At 39.7% G+C, this 25,108-nt stretch overlaps 3 protein-coding genes across 12 annotated transcripts in view; 1 reads left to right on the top strand and 2 right to left on the bottom strand.

Annotated features, from left to right (window-relative positions):
• Positions 1–11,656, bottom strand: part of sorbs3 (sorbin and SH3 domain containing 3) — a 29,290-nt gene extending 17,634 nt beyond the window's left edge. For 8 of the 10 annotated variants that reach the window (XM_086076581.1, XM_086076579.1, XM_086076584.1 and 5 more), the window contains exon 1: positions 11,492–11,656. The gene's annotated coding sequence lies outside the window, so the exon portion shown is untranslated. Of the gene's footprint in view, positions 1–7,252; positions 7,303–11,491 lie in introns of those variants that run through there. The other 2 variants (XM_086076580.1, XM_086076582.1) reach the window with 2 other exon arrangements.
• A 5,867-nt stretch (positions 11,657–17,523) lies between these two features.
• On the bottom strand, positions 17,524–20,567 carry LOC147173930 (E3 ubiquitin-protein ligase NEURL3). The gene is made up of 5 exons (XM_086076530.1): positions 20,370–20,567; positions 20,185–20,217; positions 18,602–19,117; positions 18,421–18,528; positions 17,524–18,333 (listed from the first exon to the last, which is right to left on the bottom strand). The coding sequence occupies exons 2-5, from the start codon at positions 20,201–20,203 to the stop codon at positions 18,110–18,112; spliced, it is 867 nt and encodes a 288-aa protein (XP_085932656.1). The 5' UTR covers positions 20,204–20,217; positions 20,370–20,567; the 3' UTR covers positions 17,524–18,109.
• A 1,735-nt stretch (positions 20,568–22,302) lies between these two features.
• nkx6-3 (NK6 homeobox 3) lies at positions 22,303–25,046 on the top strand. The gene is made up of 3 exons (XM_086076391.1): positions 22,303–22,720; positions 24,102–24,268; positions 24,521–25,046. Exons 1-3 carry the CDS (start codon positions 22,303–22,305, stop codon positions 24,746–24,748), a joined length of 813 nt encoding a protein of 270 aa, XP_085932517.1. The 3' UTR covers positions 24,749–25,046.
• The last annotated feature ends 62 nt before the right edge of the window (positions 25,047–25,108 follow it).

Raw genomic sequence — 25,108 nt, 5'->3', positions numbered from 1 at the left:
TTTCTCGGGGGAAATCCACCCACAACGTCGACTGTGACTGACTCACATCTGCTCTCATGTCGTCAGAACAAGCTGGACTGATGAAGCAGGTCAACTACTCAACATAAACTAACTTTTAATCAAGTGGCCCGCTTGAATTTCAGATTAGCGTCCTCTCATTAACACGTGTGTGGGGAATGAAGCAGACAGGCGATTCGTGCACAGCGGTCCCTCGATGGCAACATTGGTGTCCAAATGATTACAACATTTGCTGTGGTCAAACTGTCAGTCGTACTCAGACTGCTCTGGGACTGATGTCAACACAGCACAACACAGATTGGCTCTGTAAAAGGTAAGATCGGAGTTGATGTTGAGAGTTTATTGACAATTTAACTGTTCTAGTGTATGCAATGCAAATACATCTACTTTGCAGAAAGTCTGAAAGAAAGGAAGAATGTGTGTGTGTGTGTGTGTGTCAGTCTGCAAAATTTGCGCTGATGAGTTTTCCGCATGGGATTTGCAGCTTTTGGGATTGTGGACAGCACAGAACCCATGAGTCCAGTGTTTTTCTTTCTTTCTGGACAACAATGTCACTCTACCAGGCTTATCGTCTCTTAATAAACTCGGTTACATAACAGCAAAGAACATTTCTGCTCACTGACGACAGACAGATTTTCATTGCCCAAAACATTCACAGCCATGCAGCTCGTTATCTGTTCAACAGACAACAATGCACACAAAATACATTACTTAATCAGTTTCCAATGTGTTGGACACGATGAAGCGTCACTCTCAGCAGACTGCAGCTGCAGGCCCATGACCACATGAGTAATGTACTGGCATTCACAGAAAATCTTGTCTGCACAAGGCTTGCTTGATTCACAGTCTAACATAGCTTTCTTTGACAAAAGAAAACGCAGCATTCATTAAAGAAAAACGTGTCAAATGTGTCGCAATAATTATTCATTTATTGCTCTAGGGCTCCCCCTGTGGTTATCAAGTAACTCACACTCGTGACACTAACCGTCCATCCATTTTCAATAGTGCTTGTCCTCATTACAAATTATGCCAGGTGACTTTGGGTGAGCCATTGACTTGGGGAATATTGCCAACGGCCATTCATACTCACATTTGCACCTACAGACAAGTTAGAACCTTCAATGAACCTAACAAACCTGACATACATGTTTTTGGAATGTGTTAAGAAGCCAGAAAAAGTGAAAACATGCAAACTCCACATAGGAAGGCCAGAACCGAGATTCAAACCCTGAACCTCAGAACTTTGAGGAAGACATGCGAGCCACTTTCCAGCCCTCTTATGACTCTACGGTCAATACAAATACTAAAAATGTAATACAGGGACGGGCAACTGGCAGCCCATGGGTCACATGCAGCCCCCGACCAGTACTCTGGGCAGCCCCTTGACTAATGTTCCCCCAAAAAAAATTTGAATAAACATTTAGATTTCCCCCCTTTTTTCCCCCTCTTACAAATCGCCTACAAATTGGATAAAAATCCTTGGAAAACAAATAAAGGGAATAAATAAATAAAAATATGGAAAAAAAATGGTTGGGGGATCTGAGAATAGGTGAATCTGCAAATAGATTGAATCTGCAAATAGATTGTATGCTTTAAGTTGTAATATCACCAGTCACCACTAGATGGCAGACATTTCTTAGTTGTGCAGACCGAATTCTATACTACCCTATACTGCAATGTGAGTAGGCAAAAGACACATTTTCATATTTGAAATGATATGCAGTACATAGTTAAAAATAATAACAAATAAACAAAAATAACAATAATAATGATAATGATAATAATTTTAATCATCATCATCATCAAATTAATAAAAAATAAAATTCTAATTATAATTATTATGGGTTCAGAAACTTACTGTAGTTTTAAGTTGTAATATCACCATTCACCACTAGATGGCAGACATTTCTTAGTTGCACTTACAGTGAGTCGTATACTGCCCTACGTGAGTAGGCATAATAATGTTTTGCTGATTTGTATGCAAGACAAACATAGTACCTCAATATTACAATTTTGAGAGTTGATTTTTGTGAACAATTTTTTTTTTCCAAAATAAGAACTTAATGTTGATTTGTTGTTTAGCAGTTTTGTGCTGTCCATGAATAATATTTTTTTTTTAATGCAAGAGTACCCTTTGCACTGGGCGGGATACAGTATGTGGCTATTTTGTTGTTAGCTTCATTCATTTATTGTTGGGTTACTACAGTGGATCTTTTATACATATGTAAAATGTATGATCAAAAATGAATTATTATCGCTTTACACATTTCATGCAGGCCAATTTGGCTCCACTCACTGGTGAAAGTCCAAGTAGGCTCATGTTTTAATATCTGCCTTTCATTTTTCCAGGGATCAGCATCCAGCACTGCATGCAGCGTTACCCTCTTGAGTAGGAATCGATGCTTCCTAATAAGGAAGAAAACCCGGTTGATAACTCCAAACAGCCAAGTGTCTGGTTTTGCCTTTGAATACGCTATGAACTCTTACGTAATGACTGCGTATCAAGAGCAGATGCAGAGCTGTAGCACGTTAATCCCCCACTAGGTGAAATGTCTATTAACATTCACTGCCATTGACGGCTATAGACGTAAAAAAAAATAATCATTTAAACTATTTCTATTAGTTTAACATTTTTTCCCACTTTTGTTAACAAGAGTATGAAAATCTAGATTTTTTTTTTATTGTACTCTTAGAACAGATATAAAATGTGTGATTAATCATGAGTTAACTAGTAAAGTCATGCGATTAATTATGATTACAAATTTAAAATTTCTAATAATGTTTTCTTCTTCTTTTTAATTCATTCACTACCATTGACGGCTATAAACGTCAAAAATTCATTTAAATTATTTCTATTAGTTGAAAAAAATATCCACTTTTGTTAACAAGAGTATGACAATCTAAAAATATATATATTGTACACTTAGAAGAGATATAAAAGTTGTGATTAATTGTGAGTTAACTAGTGAAGTCATGTGATTAATTACAATTAAAAATGTTAATTGCCTGTCGCCCCAATTCTTTATTTTTTATTTTTTATGAATTTATGGCAGTGAATGAGTAAATTAACACCCCTGGATCCGTTTTTAGGATGGAAAAGAAAAGCGCCATAAAAGGTCCATGTTCACCTCAGATGAAGATAAAATGAGCTGGATGAGATAGTTCTTGCAAACCAGACTTCCTGCTTCCTATCTGTAACTTGATCAAATAGCAGCCGTGGTTTTTCTTGGCGTAACACAGATGAGAAACTTGGAGTATAGTAATGTGCGTCTGTCTGCAGGAAACTCATTCCGTTACTGCGAGCAATGGGCCAGATGTTAGGAAACGCGACAAAGTATGAATCACTCCATTCAAGTCACCCAATTGCAGAACCTTTTATCACACATCTGCATTGTGACTCATAGGATAACTGTGGAAAAAGTCTTGAACCAGAACCAGATAAGAAACTGGACTATTATTAGAAGCTGCTGGGTTTAGCAGGTCAGTGGACTTCACCACGGCCACGTGATTGTTGATGTATTGTCACATCACAACACTTCAGTGATGTAATGCTCACACAATTGACAAATGCTTGAATTCGGAGTTTGGATTGAATTTCGCAGCAAATCTTGCTCTAACTTGTCAAAGTGACCACACAGAGCTCAATGAATGGCCTGCACTGTGTTGACCCCTGAACCCGACGGCGAACCAATGGGAAGCTCACGATTTGCGGCCAGAGGGAGGATCGTGTCGTTCATAAATCATCCACACAGCCAAGTGATGATGTGAGCCGACACAATGATGTAAGGCATTTAAGGGGACAAATGAAACTGTCACTTGATCATCCTTCCAAGGTGCACACAGTTAATCATTGATTCATCAAGTGGAACTTCTACACACAATCTGGTGAGTGCAAGTCTTGATCCACGAAGGATACCAAACGAACAATACATTTCTTAATCAAAAAAAAATGTGTACTCAAAGTTCACTTTTTTTGTTGTCCAACAGAATTATGTAAAAGGTTTAAGTGTTTATTCTCCAGATTTCACGTTTCAGATCCTTCCGCACAATAGAACTGAGATTAGAGGTTCTCAGAATACAGTAGTCCAATGTTTTGTTTTTAGTCATTATTGTGGTATTTTTAGGTGCGTGTTTTGGGTCATTCTCCAGGGGAATTATCCACATGACCTGCCGCTGAGACACAGGGCAGCACATTTCACTCACACAATGCTTTGACGGTATTCAGATTGCGTTGTACCATGCAAAGATTGAAGACATCCTGTGCTGGATGCAAAAAAAAGCAGAATGTAACTGATATTGTTTGTAAAAATATGAGTTAAAGCTACTGAATGCAGGAAATTTAATTTCGAATCACTACTGCCACATGTTGACAAAAAATGAAACTACACACACCCTTCTTCACATACGCGATGCGCACATGACGTCACATCCGCAGAGAGAGGGCGGGAAATTCGAATCTGAATCCAGTCTGAAAACTATTGGCCAGAGGCTTCCAGGAGTACTCATTGTGAACAGCTAAGGTGTTAATCTACTAATTAGGAGATGTTTCAATCATAAATGGTCCAATGAAAAGGCTATCGTAAAGATATTTTTGGCCAATTGTTAGAGATTTAACAAGCAAAATCCTCTCATTTTTATCCATCTCAGGGGCTGCCATTTTGTCATTTGCTGTCGATTGACAATTACGTCACAGTTGTTCAGGGCGCAGGTAACGACCAATCACGGCTCAGCTTCAGAAAGCAGGCGAGTCGTGATTGGTTGCTGCTATGATTTCATTTCCAGTCGACAGCAAATGACAAAATGGCCGCCCCCTGACAATGATAACAACGGCTGGATTTTGCTGCTTAACCCATATTCCACTAACGCAATATAAATCAGAATACCGTCTTTAGACTAGTGGGGCTGCATAGAACATATTATTGTAAAGAAAATGTTTGGGTTGGCTTCCCTTTTAAGTATAAGTCTTACATTTTAACCAAATCTCAGTGCGGCAATGATGCGCAAAGTTGAATAACTAGTAACCGATCACAAAGAAAATACGATTATGACTGTACCAGCTGACCTAACATAGCTGCAAAACCGCATAAAGCCTTCATTTCCAGCTGATGAGATGATAATGAGGCCATTTGGGGACTGCTTCCTTCCAAATGTTAGCTGAATCAGGCTGCAATTATGTGAAAGGTGTTGGAGGTCCTGCGGGATTGATCATAAACTTGGCTGCGCTAACCGACACAGACGGAGCCCATACAAGGATCTGCAGCGCAAGTTTATGATATGTACTTATTGAGGGATACACTCATTTATCAGGAGAGGAGTATTCGCCTCCTTGTATGGTGCTTCTCCAGTGTGAGCAGCAGCAAGATTGGAGTGTTTTTTTTGTCAACTGAAAGGAGGCACTAAATCGAAGGCACAAAAATGACACACAAACTAACCTGAGTGATTTAACCATTTGGAAAAGTGAGTATAGTTAAAACCACAGAGACTGCAGGAGGTTTATTCATTCGGTCATTTTCAGTTGCTTATCCTGCATGTTCAAGATGGTGCTGGACTAGATCATCAGTCAATCGCAGGGCAAATAACCATTTTCTACCATTTAGTCTTCATTGTTTTTGGAATGTGGGAGGAAGGCAGAAACTCTCAACTATGAGGCAGACGCGCAAACCAAATGCGCCACTATGCACTAGATTTATTTTTCTCTATAATTTTCCATTAGACGTGATCCTTCCATCCGTCAATATTGTGTTCATGGTTTCCTGTTTAGGGTCACAACAGGGGCAGGACTCTATGCCAGAACCCACTCTGGGCTGATCACCAGTCAGTCAGCCAGCAGTATTGAACAATTCATCAAGTGGAAATGGAACCAGTCATTGCCATTTTATTTTACACTCTAAAAACAGTTTCATCAAAAATATCTCCAAATTGGCTGAAAAAGGGTTGTTATTATTTAAAACAAAAAGTCGGTTCAATGGGGGTTTTTTTCTTCTTCTTTTTTAACAAAACAACTGAGTTTCTTGGGGGGGGGGGACTGACCCATCTTTTTGGGTTGTGCATGAAAAACAAAAGTTGGGGTAAAAAAATATATATTTGAAAAAGCGGTTCATTCATTCATTATTTTATTTTATTTTATTTTATTTTATTTTATTTTATTTTATTATTATGTATTTAATTATTCATTTATGTATTTATTAAAACCAAAAAGTTGGGTAAAATTAATAACTCACAACACAATCCATTTTTGGGTGATCGACCCAATGTTTTGGGTTATGTATTTACTTATGGGTTATGTATTTAAAAGTTGGCCTAATGAATTTAAAAAAAATTTAGACCAACACAACTTTTTGAGTTACACATGTAAACCAAAAAGTCAACCTTACACATGTAACCAAAAAATTGGGTCAAAAGGATAACCCAAAACCCAATATTTGAGTTGTTTTGTGGGTTAGGCCTATTCATTTTGACAAGCAAAAATGGAGAATGGAGGGGAATGGAGATTTTTATTTTTATTTTTTCACAAAACAACCCAATTTCTTGGGTTGTTTTGTGTGCTATTCATTTGACCCAACTTTTTTTGCTTTAAATGATTTACCCAAACATTTGGGTTGGTCCCTTTTCAATTATTTTTTTTTTTTTTACCCTTTACCCAACTGTTTCTAGAGTGTAGTTACTAACATCCTTCAAGGGTCAATTTTCTCCACTGAGCAGGGTTCAGTGCCATGCTCAAGTGCCAGCTGATAGTCTTCCAGAAGCAAGAAGAAAGCATGGGATCTTGCCTATAACCGCATCAGTCTTTGTGGAAGGACTACATCCTCAACACCTTGAGCAAAATGTCACAAATCCTCATGGCTGTCATTTCGCATATCTAAAGCTGATGGTGCATTGCCCATATGCGGGCTGACAAGAGGACCCTCAGTAATATTACAAAGGGAATCAGAGGCGGCTGTGGAAATTGACCTGACAGTGAGGGCAGCCTCGGGGAGTGATTCCTTAAAACCCGCAACCTGGGAAAATATCCTTAATCTGAGTTGCTTTGCAATGACTATCAGGCAGTCAAGAGCGGATGTGAGCAGTGATGAGACTTGTTTAAAAGTGCACTGCAACCGCATCCCTGTGTTTACATACTCCTAAGGAGGGGTTTGTATCCTGCAAGTTTGGAGCAGCCAGACGGGTTTGTCAACATTAAAAAGCACGCAATGTGTTTGTACGGATTGATCTTCAGGACGAAAAGTGTACTCACCTCCCAAGTGGACTCCGCAGAACTTGCCTGCTCTCAACATACAATCCGAATACAAGAGCTCTCTCCCTGTATTTCGCTCTCTCTCCCCTTCTCTCTCCCTCCCAAGATCTCACCCCGCATGCCACTGCAGAAGACTTCCCAGATGACAAGCGTCACCATAGCAACCCCTTCGGCCCCCGTGCAAAAAGCACCCTGCTCTTGGCTTGTCAGTTCGGGGCACCTGACCCTGTGAAGAAGGCCTATTGTTGTGATAAGGTGCCATTTTACAGCCTGGGGTTAACCAAAGGGGAATGAAAATAGTTCATCACCTCCACCTCCCAGACACTGCCCAGTGATTCCGTGACACCACCACTTAGTATCTTTATCTGTCTTGTAACCCCCCTCGCCTCGCGTGTGAGCAAAGGCCAAAAGCACCAAAGGAGGATGGGAGTTCTTTGTCTTCTATTGGCTCATTACTTAACACCACGTCATGGACTCTCGATAAAGCAGAGTCTCCCATGAGCTCACACAAATGCGTTAAAGGGTAAGTCAACCCCTAAAAACTTTTCCTTTTTTTCCCTTCTTTTTTTTTTTCCTTTTCTTTTTCCCTAAGAGCTCAGTATTGTTCATTCGGTAATTTCACAGATTTGACATGTCATCATCATTGCTCTCTTTTTTTTCTTTTTTATTATTATTATTTTTTTTCTTTTATTTTTGTATGTGGGTGAGTATGTGTATGTGCGTGTGTGCGTGTGTGCGTGCGTGCGAGTGTGTGTGTATTCATTACTTCACCAAAAACCTATTAAAAAATCCCATACCATTCACCTAAACCGAACACCGCCGTCAGGAGACCTGAGGAAGGACCAAAGAAAAGAAAGGAAGGTGAAATCCAGCACCGACCAGACACCACCCACCACCCACCGGGCCACCAACCAGAGTCCTTCACCAACCCCAGAAACATTTAAATTCCAACAAATCAGGGAGAAAAAAAACTTTTCTTGACAAGTTAATGCTCTATGCAGCCCCACTACTCTAAATATGGTATTCTGGTTAATATTGCTATCAATATCAGAAGGCGGCCCTTTTGCCACTTGCTGTGGAGTGAAAATGACATCACAGTTGCTCAGGGCTCAGGGAACGACCAATCACGTCTTAGCTGTTCGCTCGGATTGGTCATGTGGCGTTCGCAAGCTCAAGCCGTGATTGGTTGTTACCTGAGCAACTGTGATGTCATCTTCAGTCGACAGCAAGTGGCAAAATGGCCGCCCTATGAGATGGATAAAAACATCAGAATTTTGCTTCATAAGTCATATTCCACAAATGTAATATTAATCTGAATGTTACATTTAGACTAATGAGGTCACATATTATTGTCACGAAATGTTTAAGGTTGACTTCCCTTTAAACAAACAAACACTGGATGATCGTTTGTGCTTCTGGTGGCCATTTATACGTTTACGCATTCCAAATTCCTGATGTGAATGGGCCCTGGTAGGATGCCAGTGCTTTTGCGCACAATGCTTGCCCAATTAAAACTTGGCTTTCCAGTTCGCCCACACGTCTCCAAGTGTGCAAAACCTAAAAATGAGCGTGATTATAGCTTTGTGTTGGCCCTGCGTTGCATTTCCAAACTCTGATTGCTTTCTTTCTCAGGTGCACTTTCATCTCTGGAGCAATAAAGCAAAGACATCCAGGAGACTTCTGTTTGTTGAAACAGCTCTGTGTATTGTGAAAGTGAAGGACTCCTCCATTTTAATAATTCAGTGGTGCGGCTTGGTGGTGCTATCCAAAGCAGATATCAATTTACTCAGCCTACCTTCTTCACAGGTTTGTTTTTTTCAAAATAGTTGAGCCTCTGAACCTGAAAGCATGCACTTTGCCTCTCAAGTGGGCGGGTTGGGGCACTAACATACATCCCGCCATGAACAGACTTTGGCCCCACTGTGAGCACATTTAACACCTTGTCACTATGAGGCAAATCATGCAAGAGGTGATTGACACTTTGACCCCGGACGTCACAACACATCCCAGTTCATGACATGCATGTTCCTTCCTGAATGTTAACTAACTAAGTAACTGTGTCTTCTCTCATATATTAACTCATTCACTGCCAGTGACGGCTATAGACGTCAAAGTTCCCTTCTAACTGGATTGGCAGTGAGTGGTTCAATGCTTCAAAAATGTTTTTCTGCTGAAACTTTCACAATGACCTCCAGACACCCCAGACTCATGTAAAAAAAAACTGTACTTAAATTCATAATATGTCAGGATAAACATTAAGTAAGTGCGAGCTCAAAGCACGGTCTAAATCTGCGCAGAGGTGGGCTAGACTGGGTTTTGGTATTTTTACAGATGCACGCTGCTTGTCGCAGTGTGGGGAGCAGACAGTTTATTCAAATTTTCAAGAAATGCAAAAAAAAAACCTAAATGGAAAAGCTCGAAATTCGAAAAACAGCCCAAAATTTGCCAAAAAGTTTTACGTTTAGACTGCGTAGATTTTGAAGCGTTTGCTAATTTTGACTATGGAAACAGGTTTTGCTAATAACAAGACTGGATACACGTTGCACGTTTTTACTGGATAATACGTCACACGTCCATTACGTACGTTTGTAGTCACAAAGCAATGGAGGACGATAAATGAAGGCATGTTTGGGGGGACGACGAAACAAAAATCTTTTTGGAATTAATTAAAGAAGCAAATATTAATGCAATTTTAAATGGAAAACTCATACGGCGCAGTCGCTTCCTGTTGTTCTTCTTCTTCTTTTAAATTACTGGTGGATCACATCTTTATGGTGTATATCGCCACCTACAGCGACGGAGTCCCCTCTCAATATTCGCAAAAGAAGAACAGATGGAAACGGGCATAAGTCGCATGTCCGTTTTGCGCATTTTCAGTAAATTTGCTTTAAAAAAATTCAAAACAATTGGATGGAAAACCCGCTATTAATGTTTGCTACCAATCAAAGGGGTTTCACTCATTCTATTTAAAATTGGCATGAGAAAGGCGCCGTCCTTGACATTGCAGGAGAATAAACTGATTTGCTGGAGATCAAAGCATTTAAAGCCCATTTGTAAGCAACTGAAAGCGGATCTACTGACCTGCAAAAAAAAATCCCAAAACAAAGAAAAGAATTGGCCTCATTCTAATCACAGAGTTAAAACTAGAATGCCTCCTGGTCTGTTTGACAAATATACATTCTGAATAGACAGAGGGTGCCATTGATTCAATGTGGACGACAGCTCCAGAGATGCCACAGGGACATGAAATGGTGCAAATAATTCCTGTCGCACCTTCTTCAAGATCCTCACTGAAATGTAATGTAATATTGTTTGTCATGTGTCACCCATCCACGAAGTTCAGTGGGCACTGTTTCATTTTGTATAACCCAACTAGCCAATAGGATAATGAGGAACTACCAAAAAAAGAAGGAATTTTAAAAAAAGTAATCTATAGTTGAACTTTTCTACTCCCATCATCACTGTACGCCTTCCCCAAAAAAGCAAAGTAAGATGTGCTCATATGGCAAACAGACAAGGCCACACAAAATGAGATCATCGTTCTCAAGGAAGAGTTTGACTTAGTATGGACACAACAAGCCTTCACATCCAGATCATGTCTGGTGTCATTTGCAATGTCATTGACTGTCAATCAACAGTAAGCCATAATTACCACTTTCACAGGCGCAGGTGAATGCACCTTGAGACACACACAATAAAACGAATAAGATATCATAAGACTCCATAACGCCCTGTTACCATAAAAAGCATGTGATTAACTTGTGATGTCATGCGCGAAGAGTCCACAGGTACACAACTGCCACACGAACAGGTACCACGGGTTAGAAATCGCCGCAGTTATCTTATTTGTATCACATCTTGTCATCTGAGGCAACACTGAAGGAATGTAAGCATGAGAACCAACATGTAAGCATCCGGGTGTATTTGGTTTTAGCAGTTAACAACATTTTCCTTCCTCCAATACGTGTCCCGCGCTATCCTTATAAAACCTCGGGGGCTTGGTAAAAAAATAAAAAAAAGAACTGGTTTAATACATGCTGTGTCTGTTCACATACAGTACTGCTGATAAACATCAGTCACATTTGATCTGTTGTGAAACTTCCTACATTAATCATTTCCCCTTGAATTGTTGCTAACTAATACTATTTAATTCAAAGGTAAACAAATAAAGCATGAGAATGTCATCATTCCTTTGGATCCCCGCTCCCCGGTTATGGCCGAGATGTGTGCAGTACTTACAGACGAGTGCGAGCTGACCGGGGATCTCCTCAAAGCAGACGAGTGAAGGAAGGAAGTGAATGGAAGAAGAGGAGGGAGGGAAGCTCTGCTGCTTCTCTCTCTCTCTCTCTTTTCTCTTGTTCTCTGTCTCCAGCCAACAGCGTGTCTTTATCTTATGTTGAACCCTCCAGCGTGGCTCTGAAAGTAGGCGAGGGCGGGTAGGCGTGTGTGTGTGTGTGTGTGTGTGTATGGCTTGTGTTTGTACGTGTGAGCGTGAGCGCACACTTCGGAGCTCATCAGGGAGATGGCGCGCACTAATAGTTTCCATCCACAGCTGGAAGTAATAGAGCTTCCCATTTAGGCCATTCAGGCTCGGCGGTACCGCCTTCCACGCGAGAAGCGATGAGGTCGTTTTCTGTGAATTGAAGGATATGTCATGCTTGGTCTTATATGTAATATGTCACATTTGTGTAAGGCACATAATAAAATGTAGCAATGTAGCTAGGAATGTTTGAAATGTCCAAAATGTAGTAGCAACATGGATTCATGTTGGGCTTGCAGGAAGAAGTTATCTCTCCAAGTCTGTTTGTTCTGGTCCTGATGGACCGGTAACACCTGCCAGGGGGGCAATTAGCAGGCTCATGTACATAGAGGTCAGTCTGAATTTTTTTTATTACATTACTGGTGTAATTATTGGGTTACCGGCATATTTAAGTGCAAATTTTATTGCGTTATCACTTGCGGTATTACATTTTTAGGATATTATTACATAGGGTGTTAGAGGGCAGTGGGGCAAGAAGGTGGAAGAGGGGAGGAGGGGGGGGGGGGTTGACCTGCGATTGCCTCAGCTCTTGTGAGGCAGCAGGATGTTCAAGATGTACCGTCTTCACCATTCTATGCATCTTCCGTTCTGTTTCACTGGAGCGGGAGAAGCACACTGTGATGCATTGCGTCAGAATGCTCTCAATGGTTGAAAAAAGAGGAAAGGAGAGCTGACTAAAGGACTCAGACAGAATATTTGTGGGAAACAAAGATTAAAGGTAAAAAAAAAATGTATGACTCCTTTATTTAAGTAAAAGTTTTAAAGAAAAGTACAGATTCTGAAATGCATATTAATACAAAAGTAGAATCTATTATTTATTTGTTTTACTGTCAACTTAACACAATGGGGAAAAAATAATTTCAATGTATTCAGTGCTCATCCTGAAAATGTTTTATTCTTTTCATTTTTAATTGTTATTTTTAATTTTTAATTTTTTTCATTTTAATTTTATTTTTTTATTTATTTATTGGTATATATATATATATATATATTATTATTATTTATTTATTTATTTATTTATTTTATATATATATGAAAAATTATATATAATTTTTTATTTATTTTTTAAATCACATTAACATGCCACAAATTGTTGTTTAGGAGCGAGGTGGTGTTAGCTTGACTTGCTAGCAAAACATTGTGTTGCCATAGCGTTGCTAATGCGTGAACTGAACTGACTAACAAAAAATGCAAACTTTATTTATCAATTGTTGAACGCAGGTTTTAGGATGTCAAGAGAGGCAACGTATTTGGAACGAATCATTCGATTTAATACAAATTTGCTATGACTTTCTAGCTTCTCCAAATCTGGTGTTAATGTTCCATGGTTCACATTCCTCCCTTGTCGCTCCTGTCCAAATTTTTTCCCGCCTTATACGATCTAAGATCACAATCAATCAAGCGCTCACCCGCTGTTGACATTGCCTCTCTCTAATTAGGTATTTTTGATATCATGATATCACCACAGAGGATTAAAAAGTAGCCTATCGATACAAAATAATGAGTAGAATGTACAGATATATTTTTCAAGAAGTAAGGAGTCATGAAAATAAAGTACATATATCGGAAAAATCTAATTAACTAGAGCTGTTGTAAGAACTTGAACTTGATATTGCTTATCCGGTGCAATTGTGATTTACTTATGTTTTTGTTAATTAAGCCCATAACAAGCCTGTTAGCTCGCAAGTTAGCATGTTAACAGTGTTAATTTGTCAGGTCGTGGCAGTGGTATTTGACAGTTGACAATTGAGCAAGGCATGGTTTCAGCCGTGGTTTGAGCGGACACGCCCACAGTATTTGAGAGTGGAGCGAATGGCTTGATATGTCATGATTTTTAAGCATCATTTTATATGCAGTAAACAAAACTTCCGTTGCGGTTTCTGGATTCACGGTGCTAGTATATATATATATTTTTTTTATTTTGTGCTTTATTTTGGGGTGCAATTCCACTTATTGCCACAATGTGGTGGTATACTGTTGTGTAAGCATTTCAAGATCTGCCTCATTTTTTGCTGAAGCGATTCGAAAGAGATTTTTGAATGTCTAAACCAGGGATGTTAAACTCATATTAGCATAGAGGAAAATATATTACTAAGTGGGCCGGATTGGTAAAATAATGGTATTTAACTTAAAAACAATTGTCGTCAATTACGTATGTTTGACATCCCTGGTCTAAACGCTCTCCTGCATTTTAGACTTACAGAAAGCAACGGCCGTAGCTTCATTTTACATCATGTATATTGAGAGATAAGTTACGTTTATTAGTCTGGAATTTTTTATTTATTCCTTTTTTTCAAAAACACAGGGATCAGTACACTGTTAAAATATTGTTACAATAATTTGGTGTCATCCATTACTCTTTTTGCTTTCTCTCAATATACTGTATTAAATATTTTTGAATGTATCTGTATTATTTGAAAGTGTGTTTAAAGCCCTTAAAAAAGAACTTCTTAACTAAAAAATAATAATAATAAGGGTTGTAAAAACTCCTTGTAGTATCACAAATTTAGGAGACATTTATTTATCAAGTACATTAATGAAATATTTGTACAGTGTTTTTGGAGGAAGTCTTATTGTAGTGAACTCCTCACTCACTGCAAACAGCACATGCATGCACATGTTTAAGGCCCACACACAAGCACTACGGGGCCTCTGGGAGGTGTCACTGTTTCCATGTGGTGTTCCAGAACTGCATTTGCAGTAAAGCCAAGCATGGAGGCCCAACAACTTTCTTATGCTCGCCTCGTGGTCTTATCAAAGCAGATCTTCTGTATTTCTGCAACTGCGTAAAGCTCCTGTGTCAAGTTCCCTTTTATTAATCTGACTCATGTCCCCTTCCTTTGTGATATTGCCTTCTACATACACACGAACACCAGCGGCTTCTCTCATCTCGACCGCCCAAGACGTATGTTTTACAGTAGCTTTACAATAAACAAGCTTTACAACAGGGTCAGTAACGGTAACCAAAGGTCAAACACACCACCTGCAGGTTTTTTTTTCTTCTATTACTGCAGTATGACTTTAGATCCAACAGATGTCGCCAAACACCATATGTGTGCCAATGGTTAATGGCACTTGCTAAGCACGCCTAACTTACAGTATGACATTTTCCCGCTGTGTTTTCATTCCTCCGTGTATTAAACTTAAAGTAGTCGATTTGTAGAGCTAATTGAGCCAATTATTGCCACCATGATTCAGTTGTTGCTTTTTGGACCATTATCTTGATTTTCACAAAAATGTTGCATTTTTGTACTGGTTTGATCCCTGAGATGAGGAAACAAAAAATAATTGACTAGTGTTTTAATTATAATATTCCATAAATTTAACGAATTGAAATCTATTTTCAAGCACGTACCTTTTTTTTTTCCAATTCAATTTTTTCTATTCATATGACATTATTCACCATGGGTCACCATCTTGGAGCCCACAGGTATCAGGTAGCATCCAAGGACCACATGAGTAGCCCTTGGGCCTGTTCCAAAAATGTCACACCTGCGATGAGAGTTATGGGACATTGTAATTTTCTTAGATACAATATAAGTAATCAGTTGAAAATGTAAACACTGGCAGTGTGAGAAATCATTAACATGACCATAAACGAATATCATTAATTATTAATAATAACATATTATAAAAGGTAATTTGAGCTGATTTGTTATTTCAGCGTGTCAAATTGGATTGCATTCATGTTAGGGTCACCAACTAACTCTGGTCCTTAATGTTTTTTGTTTCCTTTCTCCAACACACCTTATTCAAATGCTCAAGGTCGTTATCAGGCTCCTGTAGAGCTTGCTGTTGAGCTGATCATTTGAATCAGGTGTGTTGGAGGAGGGAACCATCTCAAACATGCGGGATAATGGCCCTCGAGGACCTGAGTTAGTTGGTGAACCCTGCTGTACAGAATAATGTTTCTGTTGTTTTTGTTTTTTTGTTTTTTTAAATACAGCCAGCCACAAGGTGGCGGTAGATATGCGTTGACGAGACCGTCTCGTTGTGTTTGCTCCATTGTTTAATTTAGGAGTTTACGGATAGCTGATATCTTCAGCATGTCATGTTAGTTTGTTGATTCTCAACCACTGTGCTGGATATTTAGTAACGCTGTCACTCAGTATGGGTGCCGTGGCGACCGGTGATGACATCACATCCTCCATGCAGTTGTTAACTTTGTGCAAGAGGTACACGTGACTCCCGATGTGGCATGTGTGTCAGTGTGCAAGTGTGCCGGTGTGCTGGCAGCCTTGCTGACTTATTTCCTTCTTCTTCTTTTTTTTTTTGTTTTTTTGTATTGTGCTGTGGAAATTTTCCAAAGTAAAGTATGCGGCCGTGGCTCAATAATGTGGATGTGAAAGATTGATTTAGTTACATTATAATACATTTGGATATGCATAAGGTCCAGTCAGTTTAGTCCAGAAAAAAATAATTAACAATGTTACCACAATATGACACTGAGGACAATGGATTTTTATTCCCCACAAATCTACACTAGTGTTCAGTCCACATGTATGGGTGTTTATTTTTAATTACTGACCAATCTAAAGTGTTAAAAATGTCTTGCTCTCTTTGACGATGCAATTTTTAATGATGAGAGTTGATTATTTCATACACAGTAAAATCGGAAGTGTAAATAGAACTCCCATAGTGTTAAATTTAACACTTTCCCTGAGTTTATATAGTTCTCACCAGTTCCGAGTTAAATTTACACTTCCCATAGTGTTATTATTTGACACAATATTTGAACTTTTTGCACTTTAAAGTATTATCTACTTTCACCTATCAGTGTTATTTTTTTTTCACATTATGAGTGTTATTTTTTTAACACTTAAAAGTGTTATTTTCTTTCATTTTTTTATTATTAATTTCTCACAGTTCTGTTGTCACTTTCAACCACGAAGTGTTATTTTCATTCCCTTTTGTGTTAATTTATCACAGTTACTTTTTGACATGTTTGTATTTTCCAACCCAAACGGAGACAATGGGACTCGAACCTAGTACCTAGCGCTTGGGGGGGCAATACACTAATAAGTACGCGACGAGATAGTACATGTTTGTTGCCGCAAAAAATTTTCTCGTAGGTCTCGGTCCCGCACGACTCACGGCAAATGAGAAAAGAGAGAAAAGAGCCCGGATGTATAAGGTAACTCAGCCTGGAGTCAATGAGTTTGACTCGCTGAAATAACACCACCCGTAGAGTTTTCAAAGTGTTCAAATAACACCCAAATCAACACCCAGTAACTCAAAATTAATTAACACGAGATGTTAAACTCAATTCAACACTAGAGAATTAGCTGTGTATTTATAAGTTAAGCACTGTCTTTAGATAAATAGCTGCAGTGACACATCCTCATTAAAACATTTTTAATTGGTGTTTGAACCTATTCATGTCTGTCTATCCTTTTTGTACAGGGCTTGTCCCCAATAAGGTAGCCGGTCACTGGAGTGCATTCCATTGTATGTCCATTAAGAATGTTAAAGTCTTGCTTAAAACAAAACCTGCAAGGTTTTACAATTGCACCACTTTAACTCTGAAACAAGTCAACAATATCCCTTATCCAAGCAGATTAATTAAATTTCTGTTATTTTCTACGGTAAATATTATTTTGAAATCTGGAAGAAGAAGAAGAAAAAAGCCATCACTGTGTGTCTTGTGGGAACCGCTGTTAATGTCAAAAAGAGAAATACCCAGACAAAAATCTTGTTTTTTCCTGCAGCTTTATTTTTTTTCATTGCATATTTGAGAATCAGCAGTGCAAACAAAGCTCTGCCTTTCAATTAAAAATAAAATGAAGCAACTAAAACAACAGTAAACAGATAACCCAATAAATATTGTAATGTGTTGTGTAAAGTGCTTTGTGACAGCTGCAACTGTTTAAAAGCACCATTTAAATAAAGATGACTTGAATAGAAGTACATTTTACTCATGTTTAAAGAGGATGTCAACACAAAAATATTCTTTAGCATAATATATTCTATGCATCTCCACTTGTCTAAACAGTGTTTTGATTAATACCGTGTTTGCGGAACATGAATTAAGCAGCAAAATCCGCCCATCGTTACCTGAGCCCTGAGTAACTGTGATGTCATTTCCAGTCGACAGCAAGTTGCAAAATGGCCGCCCTCGCAGATAGATTCAAAACAGGTGGATTTTGCTGCTTAATTCATATTCCACAAAGGCAATATTAATCTAGCAGGAGGCGCATACAATATATTATTGTAAAGAGGGGAGGGGGGGGGGATGGGTTGACCTTTAAAGAAATACATCAAATTACAAGTGCTCCAAGATTGTCATTTCCAGAACAAGAAGGTGCATTAACCGATTGTCATTCTCTCTTCCCGGCTTGTTTCTCTGGATCTTCTTGTTTGTCAGGGGCAGTCACCCAAGCGATCGACGGCACCCCCATGCTCTGCCTGCACAAGGGGCACGTGCCATTAAGGCGATAGATTTTGAAAGCGCACTTGTTGCACAAACAGCGATGGCCGCAAGGCAGAGCGACGCCGACTTTGTGGTCCACGCACACCAAACAGTTCGTTCCTTCTCCTCCATCTGTCAACAACAGACACGACGCACCAAGAAAAATAAATCAGATTGCGATAGAATCACGACAATGTGTTTGAAGGCGGGCTTCTGTACCTGTTGTCGCCGGCAGGTCGAGACAGGAGATTTTATCGTCGCCGGCTAAAGCGGGCGGGATTATCGAACATGACTTCCTGGTGAAAAGCCCTGCGCGTATCTCAGAACCTGCAGCAAAAAAGGAGGTGGTTAATTCAAACAGCTGCCTCAGGGGTGTCCAAAAGAAGAAAAATAAACCTACCCAGGAGGTGAATGGAGCCCGTCTGTCCATAAACATCAAACATGGCCCACAGAGGCTTTGTGATGTTGATTTGTTTCGATATCAGCCTGTAATTTTGACCGCTCCGGTTTGATACATACAGGCTGCCTCGGGATGACGTCCAGAATTCCAACTCTGTTCCTGCTTTGCAAAGCTCCTCGCTGACGGGAGCAGCCCAGTGCCCGCGGATGTCAGTGAGGTCAGGGATGGCCCTTTTGGGCAGCGGTAGAGATCGGGAATCTGGATTAACGTTGGTGAAACCCACTCGCAAGGCTCCGTGCCATTTGATGTTGTCGTCCTCGACCCGCAGCCGAATCCGCTCCTGGCACCTCACGGGGCGATTGCTGAACACCAGGCCTTCTCTGAAGGAGGCGCATGACCTCATCGCATGGTGACATCCCTGACTCAGTTGGATTTGGTCTCCAACGGCCCATTGATGGAACGTTATTGGACCGAGGCACCGGTAACCACATTTTTTCGGATTCTTTGACTCATTATCTGCAAGGTGAAATTGTATAAGAAGCATGATGCAATCAATTATTTGTACACAACTCGAAAGATTTCACTTCAGAAAGGTTGCTTCATAAAAAGCACAAATCAAAAGGGAAAGGGAAAAAGTACTCTACTTTCAAGACAAGACATTTGAGACTACTGCACTGCAATTTTAAACCAGAACCAGAACGAGAGGAAAATCCGATGAGATTTCAAAAGCCCCAAATGGCTACTGAAGTTTGCAGACCACACTAGTCCAAACATGATATTCTGATTAATATCGCATTTGTGGAACAGGAATTAAGCAGCCAAATCCACCCATTTGTACGCATCTCAGGGGGAGGCCATTTTGCCACAGTTGCTCAGGGTTCAGGTAACGACCAATCACGGATTACCTGTTTGCAGAGTTTGGTCATGTGACATTCACAATTGAGCTGTGATTCGTTGTTGTCGACAGCAAGTGGCAAAATGCCATGGGAACATTTTGCTGGTTAATTCATATTCCATATATGGCCACAGGACCCCATAGATGTCTACTGTTTGTTCCGAAAGCATAGTATGACATTTATTTTTACTTTGATATCTCACATACCATCTACATGTAGGTCATAAATCCAGCAGACAGTCTTCTTTTTCTTTTTTCTTTTTTACAATGTGATTTGCATATGCAGCATTTCATGATTATGAGAATGCACTGCTTCTATATTATTTATTTATTTTATTACCTATTATGCTCACTGGCCTCATTAGGTGCACCTCCAGCATAATTACTGTATATCAACACAAAAGCTGCCTACATAAATAGAATAGCCTTGTTTTTGATTCACACTGACAAAAAGTTATTCATTAAAATATATGTTTATTAAATCAACTGTACTACATCATAGTGATAAGTGTTTTTTTTTGTTTTTGTTTTCTACAGTAAGTGAGAGGAAGAAAAGGCTTAAATGGAAATCACGCAATGGATATTTTGTCAACATAATACATATCTCATATTACAAATTAAACAAAAATAAACTTTAACTGTACATATTGCTGATATGTAAATAGTATCATGTAAATTGAAAACTCACCATTCGTCCTCCTCTCCATCGTGTCGTTGTTGTCTGGGTGAAGAAGTTTGAAGAAAGAAAGAAATCAAGTGATAGCATGCAACGTGCGTTTGTAAAATGAGTTAATGTGACATGAAACACAAACATCCTTTAAATCAGAACGCAGGGAGGGGAGGGGCTGAGAAGAAAACCTTTTGGAAATTTACCTTCTCCTCCCCTTTAATCACAGGATACCAGCGAGCGCACGTGTGTATGTTTACTTTGTTTATAGCCTACATGTTTACATGTATGTGTTATCGAACTGATCCATGTCATATTTCAGGTTGTACAGTTCACTCTATTCCAACATAGTATAAGACTTCGATGAAATGAGTTATGGAAATCTTATTGACTAAAACACATGGCTCAGAGAGCTCCTCCTGTCTGTCACATGCTGGAGAGTGATGTAATTTAAAAAACGAAAGCGCCCTTGGTAGGAGCCAACCTCTTCATCCTGATTGGCTGGCAACTAAGAACATGTGACAGGAAAAAGCCAGGAATGGAAATGACATCGCTGCAACTTGATTTACTCTCCCTTTCACTACAGTCACATGACTGTTTCTGGGAAACACCGAGATTCCCTCTATGCTCAATGTGCGTGAAACATGAAAAATAATGTGTGTTTTTTTACTGTTACTATATGAAGGCTGACTTTCTAAGAGCAATATTTTGTATATTTTCCCCCATCCATCTACCCAATTAAAATTGATCTCTGTTCATCAAAGTGACGTCATACTTATTCTAGTATGCATGTACCTTGTTTTTCAGTTAGTTGGGTAAAACTCCCAATTATTTATTTGATTTATCAAGAAACACTAGAATTAATAGCAAAATATCAAAGTTGTGGACATTAATTTGTGATTACCTCCCACACTTTATAGCTGAGGTGGGCAATCTCGGTCCTCGAGGGCCGGAGTCCTGCAGGTTTTGGAGGTTTCTCGCTTCCAACACAAGCTGATTCCAATCAACAGGATCGTTATCAGGCTTATGCAGAGCTTCCTGATGAGCTGATCATATATCAGCTGTGTTGGAGAAGGGCAACATGCAAAACCTGCAGGACTGCGGCCCTCGATGCCCACCTCTGCTTTATAGTGTTGTAACACACTGTAAGAAGTTACATAAAAAAGAGCCATCAACACAAGGAGAAATAAAAGTGAAACAGTAACCTTTCATACACCCAAAAATAAATGTTTTCCACAGCATATAGCAAACACCGTGTTTTTTAAGTGACAGGTCTCTCCATATGCATTATGTACATTTATGCTCAAACTGAATCCATTATTTTATTTTTTTAACACTTTAGGCACCAGAGTTTCTTCAATAAAATATTCGCTTTTGATATTTCAAAAGGTTGAAGCTAGAAAATGGTTCAAGATAAAGCTTAATGTTGCTGGTTGCAATTATGCTATATTAGCTAAAGGCATCATTTTAACTTTGTCACTCTCAAGTTTTTATTAAATCCTGTTTTTGATGATACACTGACACATAGGCTACTGCAGATTTATATGTTGATACGGTTTTATGGCATAATAATGAATTTAGTGTGTTTTATGTGTTTTCCACATACTAATGACTTCCACCAAAGCCAAACGGTTTTAATTTAGACAACACTATATTCGCACACATTCATAAGATATCCACCAAATCTAAAAAGATGTTCCATGGGAGGCAAAACAAGATTCAAGACATGTTTCTCCCCCATCACCCTTTGGTCAAACACATCAGGCCATCAATAAAAATCAACTTGTTCCCACTCCACCTGTTCAAAACATCATTAATCTGAAGCCGTCCAATTACAGGCCCTCTCTCCTCTCGCCAACCAACCAATGGCGAGGCCCGGTGGCTATGACCAATCCGGGGTCTCCTTGGAATGTGACTTGTCTTTATCAATGTTCTTGTCCACACGCTGCTTATGTATGATACGTAAGGAGAGCTGCATCAGTTGGACGCCGTCTCTCAAAACGCGTGGACCCATGGCCTGGCTTACAATGGCTGCCGAGAGGTGAGCAGTTGATCTCGTCTATCAGCATTTGGACCTCGCGAGACAGCAAGTTGGTCCTGACTGGATCTTACTGGAGGTTGCTGAGACCAAGCCTTCCCATGGATCCAAACATCCAAAGTTCTTTCCTCTTCAACAACAGCCTCAACCAGTTTACCAACGAGCTCAAGGCGCCAGTTTGCCAGTACTCGGTTCCAAACTCTTTCTACAAGCTCAACGCGGGCCTCGGCAGCCAGCTGCCACCGGGGACCCCGCATGCCATCAGTGACATTCTGAGTCGCTCCATGGTGGGAATGGGCGCCGCGGGCACCGCCAACACTCTCCTCTCCGGCTACTCCACCGTGGGAGGCTTCGGACCACCCGTCTCCGGCTCGTCCGTGTATTACAACCGAGACTACGGCTCCGCCTTGAGCGGTGCGGTCAAGAGCGGCGGCGAGTGCCCCATGAAGGGTCGCGGCTTGAGTTGCTGGGCCGAGAGCGGCTGCGACTGGAGAGGAGGCAAGCAGCAGTGTTCCAACAGTGAGTCCCCGCGTCGCGTTCAGGAGCACGCTGCAAAAACAGACTTTCAAAAACAAAGCAAAAGTCATAGATTGGAATATATTACTTCATTTAAGCTAAATGATCTGCAAAGGAAAATTTGACCCCCCAAAAAGTCTCAACAAAGTCTTAACTAGTGTATTTACACTTTTTGCACTTGATTTCAGATATTTAATCGAGGTTAGATTTTATTTTTTGCTGTGCAGCGGGTCCAACTTTGTTATGATGTCACAATGGCTTTGCGCCTCTTTCAACAATAGTGTACTATTGTATCATTCTCAGAGATCACTCCATTAACTCATTCACTGCCATTGACGGTTATAGACGTCAAAAATTCATTTGAACTATTACTATTAGTTTAACATTTTTTTCCACTTTTGTTAACAAGAGTATGAAAACCTAGAATTTTTTTAATTGTACATTTAGAACAGATATCAAATGTGTGATTAATCGATTAATTGTGAGTTAACTCGTGAAGTCATGCAATCAATTACGATTTTAATTGCCCGACGCTCCTAATTTTTAATTGTAATTAATCGCATGACTTCAATAGTTAACTCATGATTAATCATAAATGTATATATATAAATTTTTGACGTCAATAGCCGTCAATGGCAGTGAATGAGTTAAGCATTAGCTTTATTGGGCATGACATAATGAGATCCAATAGACTGAAAGAAATTTAAAAAAAATTATTAGTTTGGATAAACAATGTTAATATCAACTTTTTTGTTGCATATAATATAATATAATAAATATAATAAAGACTCTTAATTTTCCATAAGTGTGTGTTTGTTTCTGTGCCCTGTGATTGGCCGGAAGAGTGTTTTGCCCAAAAGCTCGGGTCGAGCTGACCTGTGACCCTAATGGGGAAAAAAAGAAAAAAAAATACTAAAATAACTACACTGTATAAGAGCACATTTGTATCCATTTTTTGTGTGATATTTTCTGTATTTGCGTGTTGACGTTTGAACTATAAAAGTTTGTGCAATATAGATTTCACCATGCATTGTCACTTATAACTATGTTGTTTCAGGAACATTTCTTTACCTGTGGCATCACCTAGTCCTTAATTCATAAATATATGACTATATTACATAATAACGTTGTTGTTATTATTATGAAGACTAAGTGGAAAAAAACTACAGAAAAAACGAGGGCAGATTCGGAATCAGTGCAAAAAATGTATCTAAAAAGTTTACTTTTATCTCTGATTATAAAATTTTGTATAATCTATTTTGACCGGTGTTTTTTATTGGCAGCATGGAGATGTGTTTCGTTTAGATGTGGAACAGTCTTACCGAAGATTCCTCTAAATGGTGGGAACATGAATGGCGCTGGTTTCACTTCGGGTTGTTTTCAGGCGGTCCCCTGGTGGAGATGTCGGGTCGGAAGAAACACACCAGGCCGACCTTCAGCGGACATCAGATCTTCGCTCTGGAGAAGACCTTCGAGCAGACCAAGTACTTGGCCGGGCCCGAGCGGGCCAGACTGGCTTATTCTCTGGCCATGACTGAATCTCAAGTCAAGGTGAACTGTTGCTTATTGGTTTGATTTGATGCTTACAGTACGTAAAGAGTTCATGTGTTGCTTATCCATAAATCGTTGTTTAAGGGGTTTGTAAATCTCTTATAGGGTTTTCTTAGCCTGATTCCCGTAAACACTCAAATGAGCCAGATGGGCCGGGTGTGTGCGACTGAGTAATTATGGGCAATTATTGACAAAGCATGACACAGACGTTGAGCGGGCCATTGTTACATAACCGTGCCCGTTTCCCTGCAGGTTTGGTTCCAAAACCGCCGCACCAAGTGGAGGAAGAAGAGCGCGTCCGAGCCGAGCTCCACGCAGGCCCACGCGGGGCCGGCCGGGGAGGCCTCGGACAACGAGGTGGAGGACGAGGAGTACAACAAGCCCCTGGACCCGGACTCTGACGACGACAAGATTCGCTTGCTGCTGCGCAAGCACCGCAGAGCTTTCTCGGTCCTGCGCCTCGGCCCTCACCCTATGTGACGCGTGCTCGTGTACGTACACGCGTATTGTACTGTATTTGAAAAGACTGCAAAAAAGGTGTAGACGGGATATTATTTGCAGGTTTTGACACCAATAAATGTTTTATTTGCTTAATTTCAGCAGAACTGGATACACAGAAATATTTCTCAAGAAAGGAACCTTCTATTTTATTAGGGTTGTTTTTCAAAATGTTTAAGCATAAAAGCCACATGTATTGAGAAAGTTGATGATATACTGCGATATTATTGTGTTCATCATTAGACCTCCACTACATCATGCTGAGAGGTTTTAGCTTTACACTCAGTATGATTCAGTACAACCACAATAATGATCATAAATTATTCAAAATGAAGCATTGTT

The sequence above is a fragment of the Leptonotus elevatus genome, chromosome 5 (genome assembly GCF_054856555.1).
Source record: "Leptonotus elevatus isolate MCC_2025b chromosome 5, RoL_Lele_1.0, whole genome shotgun sequence".
In the NCBI taxonomy this organism is placed as follows: domain Eukaryota; kingdom Metazoa; phylum Chordata; class Actinopteri; order Syngnathiformes; family Syngnathidae; genus Leptonotus; species Leptonotus elevatus.
This window is presented reverse-complemented; position numbering and strand designations above follow the sequence as displayed.